Below are 25,235 nucleotides of genomic sequence, written 5' to 3'. Positions count from 1 at the left end.
TGAAATGTTCCCTGCTGGTGGAATGACCTGCCCAACTCAATCCGAGCAGCTGGGTCCTTAGCCATCTTCAAGAATCGGCTAAAAACACATCTCTTCCATCTTTATTTGACCCTCTAACTCTAGCAATCTCTATTCTAATTCTATTCTTTAAAAAAACTTGCCCCTTTTAGACTTGCACTCTATTCATTTACTGCTTGTTTTCTTTAAAAAACAAAACAAAAAAAACACTAGCTTAAACACTAAGCAAAAAAAAGGCCTTTAACACTAGCTTGCTCTATTCTTTTCTATTCTATCCGTTTTCTTTTTATTTATTATATAATTAAATAAAAAAACTTGCTATGTGTACTGCGTTAAGCTAACTGAGACTTAAATGTAAATGTTATTAATTTAATGATTAGAAGACATTTTAAATCTTACCACCAACTTCAATTAGAATAATAAGTACTTATACCATTAGCATCCAGAATCTAGTATTGCATATTCATTACATAATAGTATAATTAGCTTTGCTACTAGTCTCTATCCCAATAGTGACAAGTATCTCATTTTTACTTTACCATATTTTATTGTTATATATATATATATATATATATACTGTATATATTATCAAACAATGCATTTACTGAACAAATAGCTTTTTCTTTAAATAAATTCAATTACAATGAAAATTTCCTTAGGGATAAAAATCTACCTTAGCTTGTGCTCTAAACCAGTGGGAGCCTTTTTACGTTACTCTAAGGTTACAATTAACAGCAGAGCCCAAACTTAAATTAAATTACTATTTAAATAAATAAAAATTAATTACCTCTAACTCTAGCTTGCTCTATTCTTTTTCTATTCTATCAGTTTTCTTTTTATTTATTATATAATTTAAAAAAAAAACTTGCTATGTGTGCTGCGTTAAGCTAACTGAGACTTGTTATAGCACTTGCATATCATTGCTCTCTTGTTGATTTTGATTGCTTCCATCGTCCTCATTTGTAAGTCGCTTTGGATAAAAGCATCTGCTAAATGACTAAATGTAAATGTAATTTGTGTGTATGTATGCATGTAAATGAATGGAGAGAGTGATAAGGCAATAAGATTGCTCTTAATGGCAAGAAAACACAGCACAACACCATTTCCATTAAACACATATCTTATTTTTTCCACCCATCCCTTAGTCCTTCTCAATACATATGTACAAAGCCATCACAATTCTCCTTTAAGGTCTTAACCAATCGTCTCTTCCCAGGGCCTCTTCTGGTCTTGCTTGGAACAACTTGATTTTCCTGTTGACACTGGTGCTGCTGACTGTTGGAGAGGGTTATGGGTAAAAGTCTGCCTCAGAGGACCTTTAAAAAGAGGGGCAGGGATACATGAAAATTGTGAACAGAAAAAAAACATCTGTAATACATAGCTGTAATCTGTAATACATCATCTGTAATATATAGCTTCACAAGTGTACACACATTCATAGTATGCCAACAGAGGTACAAGCATTTTCATCAATAAACACTTACATTTCATTCAGTACCCAAATGTATTAATCTAATTTCAAATGTTCGGGGTCAGTAAGATTTTTTTTATATATATATAAACGTTTATTCAGGAAGGACACATTAAATTAATCAAAAGTGACAGTAAAGATATTTATAATGTCACAAAAGACTTATATTTCAAATAAAGGCTCGCAAATCAGCATATTAGAATGATTTCTGAAGAATCATGTGACACTGAAGACTGGCGTAATGATGCTGAAAAGACCGCTTTGCCATCACAGGAAAAAAATAACATTTAAAAATACGGTATATTCAAATAGGAAACAGTTATTTTAAATTGTAATAACATTTCACAATATTACATTTTTACTGTATTTTTAATCAAATAAATGCAGCTTTGGTAAGAAACTTCTTTAAAAAAACATTTACATAATCTTATTGACCCCAGTCTTTTGAGCAGTAGTGTAGGCTGTAGACAGCATTGGCAGTTCACTAAGTTTTGAAACAGAGCTATGAAGAGCAAACCCTCACCTTTGGCTGCCATATCCAGGTGTCCTTTAATTCTTCTTTCTCTCTCCTCCAGCTGCTGAGCCAACTGGGCATTATTCCATCCTGAGGTGAACGAATACAGAAACATTATATAAAGATGCTGCAGAACACTGTTGAGGGACGCACAGAGGTAGCCTAATTCACACAAGGTCTCTCTCTCTCTCTCTCTCTTTGTGTCTCTGTCTCTCTCGCTTTCTTTCTAATAACTTCATTAATAACTGCATTTATAATGCTATCAACGGCTCAAGCCTCCTTTACCAGCTTTAAAATGACGTTTTGGAACTAGCAAAAGAGAACCGTAGTATAAGCGGAATAATTGACTCCGGGCCGTTGAATTATTAGAAAAATAATGCACACCCGTCGTCAATTATTCCTTACGTATAAGACAGGCAAAACAGTAAGACAAAGAGAAATGATTCAGATACAGAAAAGTGTTGTTATTGTTAACTACAACTCAATGATTGAAATAAAGCTGAAATAAAATATAAATATGACATGAAAATGTACTTAAAGATAACTCAAATAAGGTGAAGTACTACAAAAAGTAATACTAAAACTGAAATAAAAAGCTGCACATAAAATGCATAAATGCACATAACAAAATGACTACAACTTTAACAAAAATCATAATAAAATCTGAATATAAAAAAACATTTAATTCAAAATATTAATAAATACTATGATAGTACAATATATAATTGATACTAAAACAACTCTGATACAGAAGATAAAGCAGAAAAATCTTAAATCAAGTCTTAAATTCATCTACACCTTTCTTGATGCTTTTTATGAAACCTTCATTGGGAGGTAGTGCTGAAGATGGGTGTGTGATGCGTTCTGGGATGCGTAACTTCTGTCTCACGACTGGGTGCCTCAGCAGGGCCACCTGACCCAGTGAGAAGAGGTTAGAGGTCATCCAGTAGGTGAACACTGCCTGTAAAACACACAGATCAAACGACACTACGGAAATCATTACAGCATGACAAGCCAAGATGGATCTCATAACGAATACAGTTGAAAAACTCGAAAAGAGCGTGTGAGAGACTAACCGTGGGGAAGTTAATCGTCATAGGGAGGATCACAAAGGGCATGATCCTGAAGACAGTCTTCATGGCCCTCATATTGGGGTTGTCTACACCAGATTCAGCTCCCAACTGTAAAAAATAATTGTAAACATTTTAAATTGCTGTAATACCCCAAAAATACGTCTGTCAAGCTCCAGAAAAAAAACCAGCATTAACATAGTCCACACAACTACATTTTAAGTCTTCTAAAGCCACACAATAGCTTTGTGTGAAATACAGGTGTTGAAATCTATGTTTGAAAACGTAAAATTTAAAAAGTAGAAATATGGTGATTTAAAAAAAAAAAATCAGTCACAACATACTTTCGTTGTTAGCAAAATAGCTTCTTCAAAATATTAAAAATATTTGTTCCATTTCACAAAGTAAGCCAAATGGTTTTGGAATGACATGACAGTCAGTAAATGACAGTCAATTTTCATTAACTATTCCTTAAATAACTACCTCTAAGATGGCAAACATAGTGCTAGTCACGGCAATGGGGAGAATGTAAAATGGATCAGCTGCAGTTAGGTCTGTGAACCACCAGAGGCCGCCAGTCTGCAAACTTGGTACGGGGAGATATGCCATCTTACGCAAGGCAATGAAGAAAGAGATGAAGATTGGAGCCTGAGGAGTAAAGGGGATCAAAAAGGTATATATGACTAAACAGCATCCGACTAACCAAGTTATTTAATCTTGACACCTAAACAGATGTTCACAATAACGAAAGCATTAACGGTCACTGACCTGTGCCATGGGCACTAGGAACCCACGCAAAGGGTTCACATCATGTTTCTTCTGAAACATCATCAAGTCAGTGTATGCTTTTGAAACTGGAAAAAAAAAAATCATTTAAAATTTGATCAGTAAATTATTGTAATTCACTACTAAGAGTTGGGGACTACAATGAGAGAACAAATTAAAGATCAAAGGACAGAAAAAAGGCCAATGCAAGAGATAAGATCATTTATACACTCTGACTATATAAAAAGCAGGGGAAAAAATGAAGAAAAAACAAGGTTTAGAAAATGAGACACTTACATTCAAATTTGTTACCGCTCTGCTTGGCCTCATTCATGCGGTTGGTGAGCTTGGTCATTTCTGGCATGACGTTGTTCAGTTTGGCTGCTTCCCTCTGTCCCTTTACAATGACTGGGAACACAGCACACCGAGCAAAAATGGTGCCTGAGGAGAAAAGACAGAAAGATTTGATTTAAAAAATAAGAAGAAGAACATTTAAATAAATAAAATTACAAAATATGAAAATAAAAATAAAGTAAAATATGAGAGAATATCAATTCTAAATACATTTAAAAAAAACATGCAAGTGGCTATTCAGGAGGACAATTATTCTACAGATAACCATACAAATAGAATAGAAAATTGTGTTGACTTATCTTTTTTGGTCATCTTTTAAGTGGTCTGTATTGCTGTAAAACCGTCTAATTCATGTTTGGATTTAAAAGATATCTGATCAATAAATTACACTCGTTATATATACCTGCAACAATGGCCCCCCACCATGGCAGCCCAATGCTAACATGCATAAACTCCAGCAGATTCTGGATCAGGCCCACAGGTGTGTTGCTGCCCAGGCCGAGCTCTGATAGGCTGACTTCAGCTCCAACCTCCTGCAGAACATCCAATGCAGTGAGAGGAGCCTCGGCCACCTGCTCTGTGATTGGTGGTGTGACTGCGGGGGCGGGGTCAGCAGAAGGACTTGGAATGGAGACTGCGTCAGATATTGCAGCATTTACAGGTTCAAATGGAGTTGAAATGCTCTGCACGGTTTCTGTCGTCTGTAAAATAAGCAAAATACTTCTTAATCTATCAAAGAAGTCAATTCACAAAAAGATTTTCAGAGACCCGTTTAATGTAATTGAGATTAATGGAAAAGTGTACATGAAGTAGTAGAAAAGCTCTGCCACTGTAATTAAACTCCTTTTGAGCAACCCACCTGTGAGCTGTTGTGTCTGACCGCCACAGCACTGACCAGCAGGAACTGGCCATGATTGGGACACCCAAGAAGTGCCCTAACTAGAGGACCCCTACTTTCTCTGCCAGTGTGAAGACGTGATCTCGGTACAAACCACTGCAACAAGATAGCACAAACTGGCTTTTTTTCTGAATTCTATCAAACACAGGCCTTTTTATAATACAATAAACTACAAACAATAGGGTGTTTGGGATATTTACGTTTATTAATTTAGTAGACACTGTTATCAAAGCAACATTCAAATGAACATCACAAGCAATTTGATGGAAGAGCAAAAAATATTTACAGTACACAATTCCAAGTTTTAAGTATAAATTAGATTAGTAAACAGGCAGAGATGATATGCAAAAAAGAAGAAAGAGAATTTTTTAATTTAAAAAATAAGATTTATTTAAAGCTGCAGTCCGTAACTTTTTTGTGTTCAAAATTTACAAAATTTATATATTAAGCGATTACACCATGAATCAATTTTCCAAACCGTGGTTTTGGCTAGTGCTGAATCACTACGGTACACCTATAATAAGTGTTTAAAGTCGGACTATTTAGACTGGTTCGGGTAGGTACCGCTGCGGAGTAGCCCAGTACCTGCGTGATTCGCCATAGACATAAACAGAGAGAAGTAGTTCCGGCTACAATGTTCTTCCGCAAGACGCACGCAGTTCTGTTTATTAACCGCTAGAGCACCAAAAGTTACGGAGTGCAGCTTTAAAAAGTGATTTTGCTAGAATATCTAAGCCAGTGGTTCTGAACCTTTTTGATATGCACCAAGAGCTTGTAACACTCCAAAGAGAAAGGAAAAATTGAGATTGCATCATATGACCCCTTTAAGAACTCTGTTCTTAAAAAAAAAAAAACATTAGTTTTTGAGGGGGGAAAATACATTTCTCTTTAGTTTACTGATTTTAGTTCAGTAAAGACAGTTTAATTTACTTTATCTTGATTTTTCATTGCATTTTAGTTACGTTAGATGATTAATTATTAATTAATATTAAGAAGTTAATATATCAATAGTGATATAAGTATATTAATTATTATAGTAATTATAATAATAATTTAAGGTGCCTCCTGGATGAGAACCACTGACCTAAGCTCTATAGTTTATACAAATTGTAAGGGAAATGAGTAATCAGTCACATTATGTTGTTAATCTACATTAAATGTACATAACAATACAAACACACCCACACAAATATATCACATAAAAATGCACAATGTGTGAAATGTATTTATTGATCCCACTATACAACCCAGATCATGACACCTTGCTACCAGGCAACATAGCCATTCATCAACAAATCAACAATCAGATAAATAGTTTTTATGCTAAAATTAAACCTAATGTTACTTGAGTTTTAAGTGTTTTGAAGATGAAGTTAAGAGACCTCAGCTATGCCATTTAGCTTCTGTCAAAGTCATGTCATGTGAAGTACTACGTTTTCGCGTGTTTTGGGGAGCAAATTGAAAACGATCAACATGCCACTCACCTTATTCCCTATCATAACAGTAGGAAGAGTGGAAATGCTCGCTGTGCTTGTTTGTCGAAACATACATGTTGTAAGACATTCTATGACCACTCTGCCCCTGAGCGCAGCCATCTTGGATTGAACAAACACATTGTACAGTAAGCGCATAGGGACATTCGCGCCGCCCCCTTTCAAATAAAACCATACATTAAAAGCTTGCTTGATGTCTGTGTATGCTGGCTGACTGAGGACATCATTGGGGTAGGCTACTTCAGGGGATCTCGTCTTATCTGTAGTTTAGTACAGGAAAAAGATATAACTTCATTTTAAACGTAAAAATGACGGAAGAGGATAACTGGGATTTGGAAGAAGATGCCGCGATAGCGAATCTCTTCCATCACTTGAGTATTGACTTTTTTTTTCTTTTTTTCCATTTAGACTTTTCCTAATGTGTTATACATACTGATTTAAAAAAAAATAAGATTATTTGACTAAATAAAATACTGGAATATAAAAAAATAACAACAATAGCAAAACCGAAAGTGAAACCATCACAAACAAAAGTTTTAGAGGAAAAATAAAAAATAAAAATATGTATCATTGTTTTTTAAAATCCAGATATCCACAAACAACATATTGGGAAATCAGATCGTAATTCTGAAGTACGACCATCAAATGAAAGAGTGGACTTTGGTGAGTTGACCACCTACTCCCATAAATCAAATTAATCAGCATTCTAAGGTAAATTGAAATTGAAAAGCGTGATTTCAGCATGTGGTTTATGTATGTTCTTCATAAAAATTTTAAGTAAATTTCTTTGTTATCAGTTGCATTGCCCTGTGGTCATCGAATGCCGACAGACTATGTTGTTGCTTGTTTCAAGTGTTATCTTAAACAGGTCGGTCTATATTACACTGTTTTCATATTGACTGACTTTGATGCCTATGCTACAATGTTATGTTCAGCTGGTTCTTGTCTTCTAGAAAAAGACTGAATTTTCCTGCCCTCGTTTTAATGAGGTTCAGGGGAAATCCTGCGGTCTGAAGCTCTCTTATCAGGGTCTCTGTCAGCTGATACCACTGACAGACAAACAACGGGAATTCTTAGAGGAGAATCTCGCTGCTCTTGTTTGCTAGAAGGCTGTTTGACTTTAAAGCTGTAAGATCATTCATTTTGTCTGCTGTTTGCATGCATATGGCCTCTTAAAAGACAATCCAAAATATCTCTGCTTGTCATTGCTGCAGTGTCCAGGATGTCAGTCTCACGTGGAAAGACAAGATCGAAGTAACCTATGTGTACACTGCACTATCTGCACGGCCCACCTGAAACGGACTTACTACTTCTGCTGGAACTGCAGCAGGGAATGGAAAGGGCCAGCCAATAATTCTGTGCGGTGTGACAATAATGGCTGTGGACAGAGAGTGGTAAATAAAATCTAACTGAATTGACCAAATAAATGTGTTTTTTGAAACATGTGATCTTTTCTGACAACATATTATGATTTTGTTGCATCCGAAAAGAGAACTTCAGATCCTCTTATACCATGCAAACCTGAGTTTAAAATGAAAATGCTTAGAGAAAAGGGAGATAATGTAAGTTATGTCGTACATATCACAATAATTGAAAATGGCTAATATAAATCAATGTTTTTTTTATCATTAAAACACATATTGTTGTGGTAATTGTCCTAATGATGAGAGAAATGTTGTATTTTTTATTGTGTCTTGCTTTGTGTTTGAATATTATGTGCAAATTAATAAAATAAATATGTTTGTTAATCCTTTTTTTCTTCTCTGTCAAGATATACCCGGTAAAAGACAAATCCCATGACAGAAAACGTTTGGCACTGCTTATCAACAATGTAGAATTTAAAAACTTAGATGACAGGAGTGGGGCAGACAAAGATGAACTGAGTATGGAAGTGCTGCTTAAAGGCCTGGGTTACACTGTGATCACACTCAGGGACCTCAGTGCACAGGTGCATTCAAGTGTATTTAAGCCAAAGTAGCCAACTTTTTTTTTTTTGATATTTGATCTTGATGGTCTGATGTTCAGGGTATGCTTGCTGCCATACGAGACTTCGCCCAGCGAGAGGAACACACTGAATCGGACAGCTGCTTTGTGGTGTTGATGTCCCATGGAGATGCCAGTGGAATCTGTGGGGTTTTTGACTCTATCGACAACGAAGATGAAGAGGACATTTTTCCAACAGATGACATTTTTAATTGCTTGAACACTCCGAACTGTGCTGGATTGCGGGACAAGCCAAAAATCATCCTTATCCAGGCGTGTAGGGGTGGTGAGTTACAAAATGCTATTTTAGAAAAAAAAAAAGGTTGTTAAACTCTACTATTTAAAATGTTGCCATATTTGATTGGTTAGAGCCTCATCCATTTCTAGCAACATGCTTTGGCAAATTTTGCCCTAATGTTACAGATAAAGAAGGCAGTGTGGATGTCCAGGATGCTGTGTCAAGACGCAACAGAGGAAAAGAGCACCGTGAAAAAGACTTCTGCTGCCTGAGATCCTGTACTCCAGGTAAATATTTCCTTACATTATTCCGCTCCATTTACTATAATATTACATGAAACACACAAAAAAAAATTTCTTGGAGTGACATACAGTGCATGGGACATACATGGGATAGTTGACCCAAAAATTAAAATTCTGTCATCATTTACTCACCCTCAAGTTCCAAATCTGTTTGAGTTTCATTCTTCTACTATGAAAAAGACTTCTGCTGCCTGAGATCCTGTACTCCAGGTAAATATTTCCTTACATTATTCCGCTCCATTTACTATAATATTACATGAAACACACAAAAAAAAATTTCTTGGAGTGACATACAGTGCATGGGACATACATGGGATAGTTGACCCCAAAATTAAGATTCTGTCATCATTTACTCACCCTCAAGTTCCAAATCTGTTTGAGTTTCATTCTTCTACTAACAGAAAATAATAATTGGAGAATTGAACAGAACTGAACAGTTGCTGTTTCCCATTAGCTTCCATAGTATGGGGAAAAAATATTGAAGTCAATGGGAACCAGAAACTGTTTGGTTACCCACATTTTTCTTCTTTTGTGTTCAGCAGTAGAAAAAAAAAATCATACAGGTTTGGAATGACACGAGGGTGTGTAAATGATGACAGGATTTTCATTTCTGGGTAAACTGTCTCTTTAATGCTGACTACTGGATATACTGTATTGTTTTAAAAATGTGTTAAAACTACGTGCTATTTGATTTGCATCTAAGTGATGGTGTTCTGTCAAACAATGTATGTCCTAATTTGTATTCTCTATACAGATACTGTATCCTACAGAAACAAAGAGAATGGCTCACATTTCATCCAAGACATTGTGGAAATATTTAATCAGCATGCCCACCAGGACGACATCGAGGAACTCTTCAGAAAGGCAAAGTCACATTCTTTAGCAAGACAGACATCAATCTGTAGACATCAATGCCGATATGTGGTTTTTTGATGGTTGATTGAATGGTTGATGTTTACTTCCTTGTTATTCCTTGTCAGTGATATTGCATGTCAGTAACAATAACTAACCAGCCAAATACCAAATACCAAGAGGTCTAGAATAAAGAAAGTTTTTTTTTTTTTTTTTAGTTGAACATTTGAGGTTATGTGTGGTTGGTTATGTTGTAATATTTATTTTTATTTTTGAAACAGGTCCTTGAGAAGTTTAAGATGACACATCCAGATCAAATGCCATGCAAAGAAAGAACAACATTATCTAAGAGATTCTACCTCTTCCCTGGGCTGTAAGACACAACTTCTAACATCCTTATTTTAGAAACATGATTTATGCATCTTTTTATTGTCATCTCAGGAGTTCATATTTGAAGAAAACAAGAATGTATTGACATTTTAATGAGTTTGTGTGCTCGTATAATCCTTGATTATGAAAGTAAACAGATTTAGCTTGTTGTCCATCTTGAAACTTGACTTGAGCACCCCCCACTAATCCAGAATACTTTACAAATAATGTTAAAAATAATTGATTGAAGGATTGATAAAATTATATTAACTAGCTCTATAAATGTACACTTAAGTAAATTTCTCCATGTTAAAACTGTACTATTTTCCTACGATTTATTTGAAAATAGAGGACAACAGATATTGAAATATTATGTATGAAATATTATGACCATCAGGAAAATCAAGAAAGTAAGCAACTGGATGTACTGTTTGAACATACTGTATTTAACTTCAACATACTGTATTAAACTTTTATTAATTTTATTTACTGCTTTGTTCAGTTTCTTTTTAATTATAAATTAATTCTGAAAAGTTTACATGACAAATTACATAATTTATGTTGACCTGTTGGTTTGCTAGATCTGCTGACCTAGATTGCAGATATCATTTCTTGTAACCACTCAGCTGTAAAGTTGGATTTCCTGTATTATGAAACAGAAACCAGCTACACTGTAATCCCTGAAAGATACGTTTGTTGCAGTAAACCTGGGAGGCTGTGTTATCTGTCTTTGAATTTACACAGATGGAATGAGGCTTTGAGGCATGCTACACTTTAGTTAATAAATGAACAGTTTTTCTCAAATATACCATTAGACGCACCTGAAAGGGTTTGTCTCAGCTCACTTAACATTTGCTGGTTTAATGGTCTTTTGTAATACATTTTTATGAAATGATACATAAAATAAAGTGGATGGACTTGGATATTAGCTAGACAGACATATGATTTATTTGTGAATTATTGCTATGAAAAAATACGGTATAGAATATTCACAGTAGACATGTGGAATAATATGTCCACAACCAAAACCATACATTTCTCCCCCTGACTGAGGGAGAATAACTTAAAACAATAAGACAGAATACATAACCATTTGTTAAGAAAAAAAAGAAAAAAGAAAAAAGTTTAGAGCTTTTTGTCTGACAAAATTAAAGGTGTTGTGTCTCCACAACAATAAAAGAGTTCTTCTCTAAGAGGAAAAATACCACAGTGTTTTTCCGATTTACGAAATAATCATTTTTGGGGCCTGTTCTTAATGATTCACTTTGAAGTGAGTAACACGTTGGAATTAGTAGCTAATGCAACAGCTGACATTCAGTTCCTGTTCGACGAAAATAATGATGTAGCTACTTAAGCATTTAACTAATTTATTTAGAATCTGCAGTGACTCATTATTTTTAACCGGTTCATTGAAATGAACTGTCCGAACGAGCCGATTTGTTTAAACGAACAGGATTTCTCAATGTTGTTCGTTATATTCTATGTGCAGGTGTTGTTGCCGTGGTAATAAGCATTTTTCCTTTGAGTTCAAGAAATACAATGTGTAATAAGGAAAGCTGTTTTGGAAATCTGTCTATACGTGCTTTGGTGAAATGCCTCTATAATCTGGACTTGTCTGTGGCACTAAATGCACCTCTCATTATCATCCTTGATAAATTGTGAGAAATTGGCCTACTACAAGGTTGAATTAGTAAATAAATTAGGTCTAAGACATATTAAATATTTTAGGTCTAAAACATACGATAATTTCATTTAGATGCTTGAGGATTCAAATGCAAATACATGCAAATTACAGCCGTTTAATTGGCTGCGCTCGCCTAGAATTCGTTCCTAGTTTCCAGTCTTGTTCGTCCACGTTTCCAGTCGTGCTGTGATAGATTGAATGTCATCCAGCCGTTGATGTCTTCTTTCTTTGGATGACGATTTACTATTAAGCGACCGAGTCAATCACTAAAGGGTAAGTAGGCTATATAAGTATAGAACATGATTCATTTGATTAGACTTGATTCTGATCCCATAGATTAGTCATGGAAAAATTTTACATGGAGGTAAATTGACTCACTGAATTGTGAAGACAATTTAGTAACGGTTTTACGAACTATTTAGCCTACACAAAGCTGTCTTGAATGTGGACCTTTATGCATTTTAATTGTGGTGAAAAGAAAAGTGATAAATATGTTACATAGGCTTTGATTCCTGATTTGTGTAGGCTATATGCTACAAACCTGAAAATCAGGTTTGACTATTGGATAAAGCGAAACTGATACACACCCAAATACTCGCCACCAAGAGGTAGAATTCATCAGACACATCTTTACCACTATTAATAAATAAATAATTCGTTGTCTAAAACGATCTAAAATATTTACCAGTGAGACTCAATACACTGTGAAATTGTTTTGTTAAATTTATGGGAAAACCAAAAATGGTTGTTAGATTTTTAACCATAAAAAAACAACAACATTATAGCCATAGGATGACATTTTGGTGACTATATATTTCACAGTTGCTATGAATGTCATTAAATAATGTAATGTTAATATACTAATCTATTTAAGATATTTTTTGAATATTTAATATGCATATTTACTGTAGCATTTGTCTGTTCTTTACAGTTTTTACATAGGTGTACAGTTTTGAAATTCTTGAGCTCATGGAAAGTTTGTAACTTGTAAAGTGTTCAAGCAAATATTTGTTGAATATGTTTTTATTTCACTATTTCTAGTTGTCTGCTAAATTCATTTACTGTATTTGTGTATGATTTTAGCTGTAAAGCCATGGCATCCTCCAGCGTTGTGTCTGAAAAAAGCCTCACATGTTCCATATGTCTGGACGTGTTCACTGACCCTGTAACCACTTCCTGTGGGCACAACTTCTGTATGGTCTGCATCAGAAGCCATAGAGACTGCAGTCCGTGCACAAGGTGCCCACTCTGTGGGAAGGCATTCGACTCAAAACAAGATTTTAACATAAACAGAACCATTAAAGAATTTGCAGAAGGCATCAAAAGGAAAAGAATCCAGGAGAAGGCTGAAGTGTCATGTGATAGTTGCCCAAAGAAGAAAATGCGGACTGCTATTAAGTCATGCTTACACTGTGGAACCTCTTTCTGCGAGTCTCACTTGGAGCCCCATAAAACGGCAGAAAAACTCATGAAACACAAACTAATTAACCCTGTGAAGAATCTTGAGGAATACATTTGCAAGAATCATGAAAGACCTCTGGATCTTTACTGTAAAGATGATCAGACAGCTATCTGTCAATTCTGCATCGAGAGTGACCACAGGAATCATAACACTGTTCCTCTGGAGACGGAGAGTTTGGTAATTATATCTAACATACTTAAGTCATTAATCTAGTCACTAATAGCAACTATGAAAATATACTGAATACTTTCCAACATTATAAACATTAACAACGTTTGTATGCTGATGCTATACTACAGCCTACTGTACATTTCTTTATTTCCACAGAAATTGCTGATGAATAAAAAGATTGCAGTGCAGCAGGAAATTCAGGAGAAGTTGCGGAAGAGTAAAGAAATTAAACATTCTGCAAGGTTTAACAAAGTAAGTGGCATTGATTTTATTAATAGAATTTTATTTCTGAAGAAATAATTATGCAGGGCTTTTATAGTGCTTGATCATTTAGTGCTTTGACAATGTTGTGATGATTTTCCAGTTAATTATATTTTCTTCTTAAAACTCACAACAGCAAGCCAAAGAGAAGGAGATTGAAGAGAACATCAAGTTTTTTAAGGATGTCTTTGACAGAAGCAATGCGGCGCTACTTGAGCTCACAGAGGAAAAGCATAAAGAAACTGAGAGACGAGGAAAAGAGCTCATCAGAGAGCTAAATGAAGAGATCGTGGAGCTAAAGAGAAGACAAACTGAACTGGAGCAACTCTCACATCCAATGGATTTTACACAAGTCCGTCTTTCTCACCAAACCATGGTAAGAAACAATGCCACTTGTACACTTGGCTTAAGGGCCTTTTCCCCTCTGTTGTAGATTATTAGCCTCTTGCGCAACCCCATATATACCAAAAGCTCAAAAAACATCAGCATCAGCGCTCTTGAACCTGGAGATATTCTGAGGAAGACCATATCACATCTTCAGAGTGTGCTGGATGAGAAAATGAGAGAAACTGGTAAACGTTCACCATGTAACCAATCATATTTACACCATCATACACTCTTTAATCAGACGGAAACACATTTTTTCATTCTTGTTGTAGTTGGCAGAGAGCTGCGGAGTATACAACATTATGCAGGTATGGAAAATCTGACTACTAAAAGTTACATTTAGTACATAAAAAATTAACAGTTAAACTGTTACTGTTACTAAACTGTTACTAAACTTTTTGCTTAAGGGTAAAAAGACGTTTGAAATACATGGAGAAACAGCAGTTAAGAATGATTCTGATTATAATGACAGGCATATGTTTGCACCAGCTCTATAATTCAAAACTCCAGTGAAGTCATGTCACATTTATTTATAGCCTAGCATTTTATACAATAGACTCTGTCAGTGTCACTTTCCATTAGAATTACAACTTCAGTTTATACTACAAAGCAGCTCTATAGTGTGATTACGGACAGAACAGAAGAAATGAACTGAAGAAGAATTCCACTCTTCCAGAATTGGCAGGCTGTTTCGAACTCCTGAAACGAATGCCAAATTAACTTGGTTTTGGCCTGACGACATCACACCAGTTCATTCTTTGATTTTGCTTGAATTATATGGGGCCTTAAACTTTACTATCAGAAAAGAAAATAATCCATTATACTGATTTGTTGTAATGTAGCACCAAATAAAGTTTTCTCGAATAAAAGTGAAATACTGACTTGGCTAAAAGTTTACATTAACTTTTATATCATTTTTCAGTGGATGTGACACTTGACCCTGACACAGCTCATCCTGAACTCATGCTGTCTGACGATGGGAAAAAGGTCTGGAATACAGTCAAGTCACAGAAGACTCCTGACACCCCAAAAAGGTTTAATTATTGCTCATGTGTCTTAGGAAAGGAAGGGTTTTCCTCACAGAAATTTTACTACGAGGTTCAAGTCAGTGGGATGGAGTGGGATTTAGGTGTGGCAAAAGAATCCATAGACAGAAAAGGGGATATTGGGCTTAACCCTGAGAATGGATATTGGACTATATGGCTGAGGAACAGGGATGAGTATGCAGCGAATGATCGCACCCCTGTCCCTCTCACCTTGAAAGAGAAGCCAGTGAAAGTGGGAGTATTTGTGGATTTTGAGGGGGGTTTGATCTCGTTTTATGATGTTGAAGCCAGGTATCATATCTATTCTTTCACTGGGCAGTCTTTTCCTGAAAATCTCTATCCATATTTCAGTCCTGGAGAATGTAAGAAAGGGCAGAACTCACATCCTCTGATCATTACACCTGTTGACTCAGTCGAATAAATCAACTTTTAAAGGAACTATTACTGTAAAATGAATTGGTATACAAAAGTCTTTGTATAGTCTTAACCCTCTCAAAGCTATATGATGTTAATTGCAAATATGACCATACTTTATTTCTTCTCTAAATTTAACAATTAATGATAATTAATCAAAAGAATAAGTTCATTCTTTTTAAAAATATTTATTTCTAGTGTTTGTTACATTGTTTGAATTTGAATGTATTTGTTGGACGCAGATAAGGATAAAAATGATTGTGTATAACAGTGTAAGATTACAGATTTAAAACAAATAAATATGTGGTTAAAGCATTAGATTCATTTAGTTTCATTTATGTTGTTTATTTTCAATTGCATTTTTTTTTTAATTTTCAGAAAGAGCTTTATTGTTCATTTTAATATCAGCATTCTTCAAGAACTTAATTTGTCTATCAAAATTTTTTTTTTAATTATGTACAAAAATAGCATGGAAAATAAAAAGCTTTACTAACTCAAATCATTTCAAAAATATGTAAGTGAAAACTAAAAATTTGATAACAAGAAAATTCAAAGGAAATCAAAAGGAAATTCAAAATATTCAGTGATTCAGCACCTTCCAGAAGATTTCATCTTCTCTTATGTGCACTCAGTTTCTTATCAGTTATTTTGTCTGCAAGACTCAAGACGTTTGATCTCTTTTTTAACATCTTCAATGTTTCATGGATTTTTGTCTTCTTAAGAACTTTTTCCTTCTAGTACAACGCTTTAATTGTCTTTTTGAAATTGCAGTATACTCTGATGTCACTATCTTGCTGAGATTTTCAAGCAGTTCTGGGGTGTTATTGTGGCCATTAGTGATGTCAATGACATGGTACCTGTTCTGACAGCTGCTGACCACTTTACAGAGTTTGCTGCCTTTGGAAATAAATGTGCTAATGGTTTGCCCAAGTTTTTTAAGCTCTCTGCCATTTGTGAAGATAATCATCATATGTTTTGTTGTTCCTGAATCTAGTCGTTTTCTGAAGGCATGGAAAAGACCTTGTTGTTGTTCACTAAATTTACATATTGGTGTGACCCAGAGAATCACATTGGGGCCAGGGTCACATAACTCAATGCATCTTTCCATTTCATGGCTCCAGCTCAGTTCATCGAGGGAAAAGAGATTTGGAGTGTCCACTACAGTGATCTTTTCCACTGTCTTTGCCATGGATTCTTTGGTCACAGTCTCCGATCCACTTTCAGAAGTAAAGTAATTTCCACCAAGGATGATGTTGCCTACTGCACTTTTCCCAGCTCTGGAAGGCCCTATTAGAAGGATCCTCATCGGATGTGGAACGCTGCCAGGGCTCAACACCGCTGTTTTGAACAACACATAAACATAAACTAAACACATTTTAAAGTGTATTTTTAGAGCCTTTTTTTGTCTCTGAAATAGCAACATGTTGAAAGAGTTGGAGTTAGTGTATTTCACCTTTACCTTTTCTGTACATCAGCATGTATGGTAGGTGTGAGCTGTCAAAGAAAAAAGAAAATACTTTTTTACTAAATACTACTTCCAAGAAACAACTACTTCACATTCTTCACACGAGAGAGAGAGAACAACACTCACTTTTTCAGTGATGCTTCTGAAGTCTGTAAAAAATTGATGTGAATATTAAAAAATAAAATGTACAGTTTGAGTCATATAAATTTGCTATATGCAATAATGCTAATCAAACAAACAAACAAATGTACCTGTGTTACGGTGTAGTCATCAAAACGGTACCATATTCCATTTTCATAAGATCTGATGATTGCATCGTAGTGTCCACCAGTGTAGCCACCCTTATGGTTGATAACAGCATAAAGATCATATTTAGACCTATTATCCTGCAGAGAAAGATAAGGGTTTTTAAATGTTTAGACTATTTTATATTGATTTTAAATAGCAATTTTCCTTTGGTATGATAATTGATTAATGATACCCCATTTTGTAGACTTGGAGGTACATTCAGACAACATTCATTCTTCTTGTATCTCATCCATATGTAATCAAAGTCAAACCTCTTCAGATGCAGAGTTAAAACAGTGGGATATTCATCTATTTCACTCCACTGCAAGTTGGAAAATTGCAAGGAAAAAAGAAAAAGCGCATGTTAAGCACATGTTGCAAACTGATATATACTTCCCTTTTTTGATAGGTTCATAGATCGATCATCTGTATAGGTGATGATGGATGTTGATAATCTCACATTTTCATTTACTCACAGTTTCTGTTTCTGTTTTTTGGTCACATTTATCACAGTACATCCAGTCATCCTCTTCAAGTTTCGAATGTTTAAAGAAGGTTTCCAGACCATTTTCCTATAGGTTCACCATGAAAAAAAATATAAAAAATACACCATGCAGTTTTAGAGGGACGCTACTGTAAGCAATGCCCAGTCTCCAAGAACAAAAAACTTGGCTAACATAAACTTTGTTTTGCATATGATGGGAATAGTCTTCCTACCACATCATATGTCTCATCATTTCCAACATCAATAGAAAGAAGTATTGAGATGAAGGTGTTGGTTTCTTTGGTTTCCTTGCTACATTTACAGCATTTTGTTATGTTGCTCATTTTCCCTTCAAAGACCTGGAACAAATGGACTGTGCTGTTGGTGTGCGAGTCAGTTTTGATACATAGGCTACTTCTTAATGTTATTGTGTATTCATAAGCCATCAATGATAATAACAGAGAATTATTTACAGTCAGTTGTTTAATCTCACTCAAATCAAAACACATTTAATACCTTAGAGGCATGTGTCCCCATTGCTTTCAAAATCTTCCGATAATACTCCACTGCATCTTGTTGCTCAAAAACTTGAAGATTAAAATAAATAAATAAATAAATAAATATACATACATACACACACACACACACACACATATATATATATATATATATATATATATATGTATATGAAAACAGTCTTCTAAAATGTATGTAAATCATTTCATCAAACAAATGCAATTTTGTGGAAATTAAAAAAAAAATTGTTTTACTCATGAACCTTAACCTATTCTGTTAAATGAAACTGTTATTCAAATTTTGGCTAATTTCAGTATCAATATTTGTTATTTAACACGGGCCAACAGTGTTGACTTGAAAATTAAATGAACCCACCATTTCTTACTCCAAGACTCTTTGTTATTCCTTCAGTTGTGGCTGCTTTTTCTGACAGCTGTTCAAACAGCTTCTTAAGTTGTAGCAAGAGATTTTCCTCACCGCAATCTCCAGGGGCTTCATAACTAAAATAATCAGGGAAAATGAAAAATAAAAAGGTAGTCAAGAAAAAAGTTGAATGGCAGTAAGTAATTGTAGCATTAGTCTTAATCACAATAGTCATAAAAACGTTTTAAGGTTATTTATTCATTAGTTTTACCTCACCACTGCTTCTCTGAATTTTGGGGTCATGAATAGACATTGCAATACTGCATTTAAGTAGCAGGTGGCACCTTGATTTTTCAGGCCGTTATATTGGACTTCGTTCCTGAATACAGAAGTAACACACGTAAATCCATTAGTCCAATGCATGCGCTCGACATTCCTCAAAGTGTCCTCAAATACATAGGCAAGGTATTTCGCATAAATCAACAGACAGCCTAATAAGCAGACCACATAATAAGCAGAAAGTAGCCTTGATCTTTCGACAGTTACTTTGAACACTGATTATCTAGGCTGTGGTTATGTTTTAAGAAGTCAACCCACCTGTTGGGAGATTTAGGCCTACGTTTCTCGGCTGTGAGAGTTCCTGGATTCTTCATGCTGTAAGGAGCGGACAGCTGATTTGTATAGGAGGCTTTTGTAAACGTGTCTGTAAGGCAAACCGGTTTTGCACTTGTCTTTTGGTTGACATGTGTATGAATAAACACATTCTGAGACTAATTTTAAATGCATAATTTAAAGGCTACTAAATTCAATTAAGCTGAGTGGGATCCAACAATTAGCGAGTTTATTACAAGGAAAAAAAACTAAAAGTGAATTAGCCTAAATTCCTTAAATATTAATTAAAAGACTAATATTCGAATATGCATCGAATATTTGAGCCCGGTCTCATGAAAATGCGTATAAATAGTACGCCAAATAAAAACGAAAACTCGTGGTATTGATACGCAAAAATGGACTTTGGCGTGCATATGATACGCATGTGTTTGGCGTGCATATAATACGCAGTTTTCGCGTGCATATATGATACGAAATTTGTTGGCGTGCATACGCAGTTTTCGCGTACATATGATACGCATCTACCCCACAACCCTAAACCTACCTATCGCGTAGCCTATACACGCGAAAGTCTATTTTGGCGTATCAATACCACGAGTTTTCGTTTTTATTTGGCGTACTATTTATACGCACTTTCATGAGTTCGGGTTGAATATTTTGCATCAGAATTTACCTCAGCTGAAAGTCGTCCTTTCTTCTGGTAGGCTACACGGAGGAAATTCGTAGAGGACAAAGCAGTCTATTGCCTATTAATTACCTCGGTTTCAAACTAATATATTAACACGTCCAACTTCGCCAGGCAACTGAGAAGTTATAGTTTTACTTTCGAATTCGCGTGTTGAAATCGCGACGGAAACTGCCAAGTGGACAGAACTTATGCAAAGAACATCATTTAAAATTGATCATTTTACTTGTAGCCTAGGCTATTTCACATTTTATTAGGAAATCATTCATAAACAGTTAATATTCATTTATAGGCAACATTTGTCAAAGAAGTAACAATCATAAGTCATAATTCTTAAAATCAAAGACTAGCCTATTTATCAATACAATTCCTGAGAAGGGATTCAGAGTGCTCTGATTATCCCCGATGTGAGGTGACAGACATTTACAATAGCCCACAGTTCACACACTCATAATATCCTAATACAATAGCTAGCAACACATTGATTCATTAGTCAATAAATGTAGAAGTGTCTGTGTGTTTAAAATGTTGTCTTGTCGACGAGATCCTTGAGGTGCGTGGACTTGATTCCGACAGGGACTCAAATTCTTAGCATGTTTGGAAACCTCCGGGTAGACGTAAGACCATGAAGAGAGTGGAGCGATCCTTAATTTGGTGGTCTAAAAACGTGTCATTGTCTTCTAGTTGTTTATCTGTGTACAGCAGCCTCAGGGACGATGGATCATCCCCTGTGGTAAGACATAAGGTTAAAACATTTGAAAAAACTCAAACAATCATTATACATGTAAACATGTCAGTGCACATTTATCCTATTTTGAACAAGTGTATGAGGCTGTAGATTTCAAATTGTTAGAAAAATTAAAAGTAAAAAGAAACATTCACTTATTTAATTTTCTCCACAGATGCTTAAAATTAGCCCTTTACTATTACTTTATTGTTTGCAACTCGTCTATTTTTAACGATGTGTAATTCACCACTGCTTACAAATGTGACCAGAAATAAAACAGCTAACAAGTAGCCTACTCTGTGTGTTTTTTTTGACTATAATTAAATGGGTTAACGGCCTATGTTTTTATATTTTTAGCATTTGATCTCACCTGCTTGTCCGGGCAATTTTTCTGCAACTTTCTTTTTGAATCCCAAAATAGTCATTTTGTTGAAATCTTCCTCTGATGTCGCAACATCAACAGTTTTCTTCTCCCCCTTTATCCCAACCACTATGATCTGGTAAATCTTTCCCATTTTAGGAGAACACCTGAACAAGTTAGGCTACTGCAAAACTCCGTATGAACCGTGGACGTTTCACTTTCTGTTCATATGCTTGCGAGGTGTTGACGCCCCATTTGATAAAAATATAGGCTATATAGGGCCATATTTCGCCTACATCTTTGCTCTTTAAATAATAATAATAATAGCCTAATAATAATAGTAATAAACCACACTATCTACTTTCGTCGTTCAGATTTAGTCTATCATTAATTTATTCTGTATAGGCTACATACAGAATACATTTACATATTGGATCATAATATAGACTGCGTCAATTTGTAGCTGCCTTTGGAAATGAGGAAACACACCGGTAAATTACTCTATAAATTATTTTATATAGGCTATAACTTGACGTGACAGGTATCTTATCTCAACCCGTCAGCCGAGAAGCCACGTGACAAACTGGAACGAGAACAAAACACTGTCACCATAAAACCTACTAGGTTTCATTTCATTTCTAAACCGACTGCTGGAGCAACAATGACGGAACAACAGCGGGAAGAAAAACGCTACGATCCCAAAGACAAAACACTGAAGTTTGTAACGCGCCAGGATGACATAAGTATGTATAGCCTACAACTATAAGATACACTCATGTCAACTCACGTTAGATGAAAATTACAGTCATTTCGGGGTTCCTTCTTATGTTTCATATTGGCACAAACCGAAAACAAGTGCGCTTTGTCTAGGTCAGGGATGGGCAACTTTGATAGTGACGAGGGCCAGCATTTTTTCTCCTTTATACCAGATTACTAATCCACATCCACACACCTTTTACACCGTACTCAATTTCCTTTTTATTGAAGGAAATTAAAGTATAATTAATGTAATTTGTTTTTAAAGATTTTATTTTATGTGCAGTTAAGCTAATTCAGAAGGGAAACTTTGTTGTCAGTTGACAGCAATATTACCAACAAGCCAATGTAAACATCTCAGTTGCGTTGTCTGTAAATTTGCAACAAACAAATTAATTTTTTAAATTTTTTATTAGTGGCCTACAGAACATTCTCAAAACAACAAAAGAGGACAGTTTAAAAAAAAAAAAAAAAAAAATTATTCCAAATGGTAGCCTACCATAAAATAACCGGGTATCTGCAGGGTTTTTAAAAAAAATCTAATTCAAATTAGACCTGCACTTGACATTTCAGCCTTTAAACAATTTTTAAGAAAAGGGATAAGGCAAAAGTTTCAATTATTATATTAATTGAAACAATTATTATCAATCAATGATTATATTAAATAACATAAATATATTTTAGTGTCTTAATTATTATTATTATTAAATTATTATTTTTAATTGTTTCGATTTTTATAATGCATTAGCTTTTTGTCGATCCACTGGTTCACATTTAAAAATATGTAGCAAAAATAGCAGAAGGGCTTATTGAAAAAAGCAAATTCGTTCTCTGCCAGCAGGTTTCACTTTCGGAACGGCAGAATCTATAGCCGCTTTTCCACTGTCGGTCCGAACGGTTCTAAGAACTGTCAGGTACTGTTCCAGTTGTATTTCCACGTGAGCCTGGTACAGCGGCACGATTACAAACCGTTCTCGGCCCGGAATTCTCGGCACGGTTAGACAACCGTGCTGAGCCGTGTAGAGTGCGTGTGCGTGACGTGCCACTCTGTTGCCTGGCTACCAGTTTCTCCATAGCTGGCTAAGCGGAAGCACGCTAGTTGATCAAACAGCAACGTAAACAGCTACGCTACGTTCAATATAAAAAGAAAAAAATATGTCTGAGACAGTTATTTGGTCTGTGGAGGAAACATTTGCGCTCATTGATATTATACCCGTCGTCGCCTTCTGTTTATTTTGTTTTTCACGTCAAGAGTTGTGTCCTTTTTTCTGTTATTGAACGAAGTAAATATCTGATAAAAAAGGAGTCCCAAAAACAGAAATATCTGATCATCGTCCATATCGCTGTTTATATTACACTTGCGTTACCCAGGGGTGGATTTAGTGAATTGGGGGCCCCAGGCAAAATATAGGAATGGGGCCCTATACATTTTCACACATTTTCCTAGATCCTAGGGGGTTGTGCTCTCACAAATGATCAGTGAGAGCAGAACGAATGTGTCACACATTTTAAACTCAACAAAATGGTAAAATACATATATCAAAAAAAATAATGAAAAGGCAATAAACTCAACAAAATGGTAAAATACATATATCAAGAGCATGCTCACAGATGAGAACAAAACAGCGTTGGATGAAGTGGATTAGAGCCCTGCACGGGCCTCAAATATAGGCCCTAACCTGTCTTTTTCCCCTTTTCCCAAAAAAAGCTTATACTACTGCTTCAGCTATTAAAATAGTTCAGTTTTGTAAGTAATGGAAAAGTGATTATATTTCGTTTAGTTTTTTTATAAAGTAAATTTAGAAAAACGTTTGGATTATTTTTTGTTCGTTAATATGTACGTTTTTTTTAAGTAGGCTAACGGCCAGCGGCAGACAGTGAATTGATCGTAGCCTATATATTTGATCAATGAAAGCGTCTGCTAAATGACTAAATAAATAAAATAAATAAATAAATGTGTGCTGTTAGATGCATATCCAATAGTTTGTGCGGAGAGTGGAAGCTAAAGCCAGCTCTGCAGGACACGGAGGCGCCAGCGCGATCACTTGTATTTTTTTTCTAACAGTGGAAACAACTTAATACGCAGTCATTTTTGCTCATAAAGGTAAGAGTAATACATCATTCTAAACTGTAAAGGGGCTAGTTTTATTTGTGTGCACTCACAATATCAACAAAACGTTGTGCTTTTATAAAATAAAGAAAACAAACGCTTTCTGCCATCTCGGGCTTGAACAGGAGCGCTTCACAATGATGAACCTAAACTCCGCGAATTGCCTCACAGACATGATAAAAAATATATAGAAAGCTTTAAATTACTACTTTAATTAAAAAGTAGTGACATGACTTGTCTTAAAAGGACGTTGTATCTATTCAGTGAAATCACAGCCTTTTGAAGTTTAATCATCAAATTAATCTATAAAGCAATTCTTGTCTTTCCGTCCCCAAATTTAAGACCTCTTATAATTAAGACTTTCTGTATCATTTAAGAGTTTTCATGGCCTTACATTTAACGATTTAGCTGAAGACTTTTTAAGGACCCGCTGAAACCCTAAGAACATAATGCAAACATTTCTGTCATGCATTTGGAAAAAAGCTTTTGTTGACAATGCATTTTACCTTTGAAATTTGAGGCAAGTGCAACTCTGTTATCCCTGTTGTTTGTGCGCAGTGATGTGATGGCAATTTAAATAAAATACAGATTCCCAAACATATGACTAATATCCCCTTGAAATTGTTAAAAGATCATCTATTTACCATTTTGACTGGAAAATACTGTTTTCATGGTCAGTTTTACATTTATTATTTGCTAACGTTAGTGAATGTTTACATCAGAGGGCACTACTGCGCTGAAATTAACACGGGGAGCGGCTGGAAACTAGCGACCTCTCCTGGTTGGAGATATTATTAACATTATAAACTGAAAGCAATCTTTACTTGACTTACTTTTAAAATGTTTTAAAATTGATCATCTGAGTCTAATTGAAAAGTTGGCAAAATGTCGTTATATAACACTACCTGAAGTCAATAGTGTGAGCTGTCCCTCAATGCGAGCTTGCCCCACTTGTGGCAACCTTGTGGAGCATGACACAACAGGGTGTAAGAATGTCATATGTAATCGCTGCAGGGTAGAATTCTGCTTTGTTTGCCTGAAAGTCACTCAAGTATGCTTGCAAACAAGCAGTTACTTCATTGGCTGTTCTGATGGGATTGCGCCACGGCAGACTTC

At 35.3% G+C, this 25,235-nt stretch overlaps 4 protein-coding genes and 1 pseudogene across 5 annotated transcripts; 2 read left to right on the top strand and 3 right to left on the bottom strand.

Annotated features, from left to right (window-relative positions):
• Window positions 1-1,024: 1,024 nt before the first annotated feature.
• LOC107731928 (mitochondrial inner membrane protein OXA1L-like) lies at window positions 1,025-6,720 on the bottom strand. Its single transcript, XM_016543145.1, has 10 exons — window positions 6,575-6,720; window positions 5,052-5,186; window positions 4,596-4,893; window positions 4,136-4,279; window positions 3,842-3,927; window positions 3,557-3,721; window positions 3,080-3,184; window positions 2,802-2,964; window positions 2,013-2,093; window positions 1,025-1,334 (listed from the first exon to the last, which is right to left on the bottom strand). The coding sequence occupies exons 1-10, from the start codon at window positions 6,683-6,685 to the stop codon at window positions 1,213-1,215; spliced, it is 1,410 nt and encodes a 469-aa protein (XP_016398631.1). The 5' UTR covers window positions 6,686-6,720; the 3' UTR covers window positions 1,025-1,212.
• A 56-nt stretch (window positions 6,721-6,776) lies between these two features.
• On the top strand, window positions 6,777-10,696 carry LOC107731930 (caspase-1-like; annotated as a pseudogene).
• A 2,434-nt stretch (window positions 10,697-13,130) lies between these two features.
• Window positions 13,131-15,857, top strand: LOC107731927 (zinc-binding protein A33-like). 2 transcript variants are annotated; one of them, XM_016543144.1, is made up of 6 exons: window positions 13,131-13,650; window positions 13,801-13,896; window positions 14,042-14,257; window positions 14,339-14,477; window positions 14,565-14,600; window positions 15,215-15,857. In XM_016543144.1, the coding sequence occupies exons 1-6, from the start codon at window positions 13,207-13,209 to the stop codon at window positions 15,757-15,759; spliced, it is 1,476 nt and encodes a 491-aa protein (XP_016398630.1). In that variant the 5' UTR covers window positions 13,131-13,206; the 3' UTR covers window positions 15,760-15,857. The 2 variants fall into 2 exon arrangements, with proteins under 2 accessions (XP_016398630.1, XP_016398629.1); XM_016543143.1 differs by having other exon boundaries at window positions 14,339-14,600.
• A 448-nt stretch (window positions 15,858-16,305) lies between these two features.
• LOC107731932 (ubiquitin carboxyl-terminal hydrolase 64E-like) lies at window positions 16,306-20,269 on the bottom strand. Its single transcript, XM_016543147.1, has 12 exons — window positions 20,154-20,269; window positions 19,466-19,571; window positions 19,140-19,247; window positions 18,881-19,005; window positions 18,506-18,576; window positions 18,223-18,348; window positions 17,982-18,077; window positions 17,699-17,827; window positions 17,469-17,603; window positions 17,344-17,366; window positions 17,212-17,246; window positions 16,306-17,090 (listed from the first exon to the last, which is right to left on the bottom strand). The coding sequence occupies exons 2-12, from the start codon at window positions 19,519-19,521 to the stop codon at window positions 16,444-16,446; spliced, it is 1,551 nt and encodes a 516-aa protein (XP_016398633.1). The 5' UTR covers window positions 19,522-19,571; window positions 20,154-20,269; the 3' UTR covers window positions 16,306-16,443.
• Window positions 20,270-20,521: 252 nt separating this feature from the next.
• On the bottom strand, window positions 20,522-21,463 carry LOC107731931 (ubiquitin-like). Its single transcript, XM_016543146.1, has 2 exons — window positions 21,263-21,463; window positions 20,522-20,893 (listed from the first exon to the last, which is right to left on the bottom strand). The coding sequence occupies exons 1-2, from the start codon at window positions 21,405-21,407 to the stop codon at window positions 20,754-20,756; spliced, it is 285 nt and encodes a 94-aa protein (XP_016398632.1). The 5' UTR covers window positions 21,408-21,463; the 3' UTR covers window positions 20,522-20,753.
• Window positions 21,464-25,235: the final 3,772 nt, after the last annotated feature.

The sequence above is a fragment of the Sinocyclocheilus rhinocerous genome, unplaced genomic scaffold (genome assembly GCF_001515625.1).
Source record: "Sinocyclocheilus rhinocerous isolate Xijiao unplaced genomic scaffold, SAMN03320098_v1.1 scaffold1841, whole genome shotgun sequence".
Taxonomy (NCBI): Eukaryota; Metazoa; Chordata; class Actinopteri; order Cypriniformes; family Cyprinidae; genus Sinocyclocheilus; species Sinocyclocheilus rhinocerous.
The sequence above is the reverse complement of the archived record's forward strand: the minus strand, read 5'-3'. Positions and strand labels throughout refer to the sequence as shown.

What these genes read in the sequence shown, in the direction of transcription:
- LOC107731927 (XM_016543143.1), top strand. Translation starts at nt 13,207, where the DNA reads ATGGTCTGCATCAGAAGCCATAGAGACTGCAGTCCGTGCACAAGGTGC. An exon ending in CTCTGGAGACGGAGAGTTTG is followed by an intron (nt 13,651 to 13,800) that starts GTAATTATATCT and finishes TTATTTCCACAG; the next exon opens with AAATTGCTGATGAATAAAAA. An exon ending in GAGTATACAACATTATGCAG is followed by an intron (nt 14,601 to 15,214) that starts GTATGGAAAATC and finishes ATCATTTTTCAG; the next exon opens with TGGATGTGACACTTGACCCT.
- LOC107731932 (XM_016543147.1), bottom strand. Translation starts at nt 19,521, where the DNA reads ATGAAGAATCCAGGAACTCTCACAGCCGAGAAACGTAGGCCTAAATCT. An exon ending in TTCAGAGAAGCAGTGGTGAG is followed by an intron (nt 19,006 to 19,139) that starts GTAAAACTAATG and finishes TGATTATTTTAG; the next exon opens with TTATGAAGCCCCTGGAGATT. An exon ending in GAGTCTTGGAGTAAGAAATG is followed by an intron (nt 18,577 to 18,880) that starts GTGGGTTCATTT and finishes TTAATCTTCAAG; the next exon opens with TTTTTGAGCAACAAGATGCA.
- LOC107731928 (XM_016543145.1), bottom strand. Translation starts at nt 6,685, where the DNA reads ATGGCTGCGCTCAGGGGCAGAGTGGTCATAGAATGTCTTACAACATGT. An exon ending in GAGCGGTAACAAATTTGAAT is followed by an intron (nt 3,928 to 4,135) that starts GTAAGTGTCTCA and finishes TTTTTTTTCCAG; the next exon opens with TTTCAAAAGCATACACTGAC. An exon ending in TGACGATTAACTTCCCCACG is followed by an intron (nt 2,965 to 3,079) that starts GTTAGTCTCTCA and finishes TGTGTTTTACAG; the next exon opens with GCAGTGTTCACCTACTGGAT.
- LOC107731931 (XM_016543146.1), bottom strand. Translation starts at nt 21,407, where the DNA reads ATGGGAAAGATTTACCAGATCATAGTGGTTGGGATAAAGGGGGAGAAG. An exon ending in AAAATTGCCCGGACAAGCAG is followed by an intron (nt 20,894 to 21,262) that starts GTGAGATCAAAT and finishes GTCTTACCACAG; the next exon opens with GGGATGATCCATCGTCCCTG.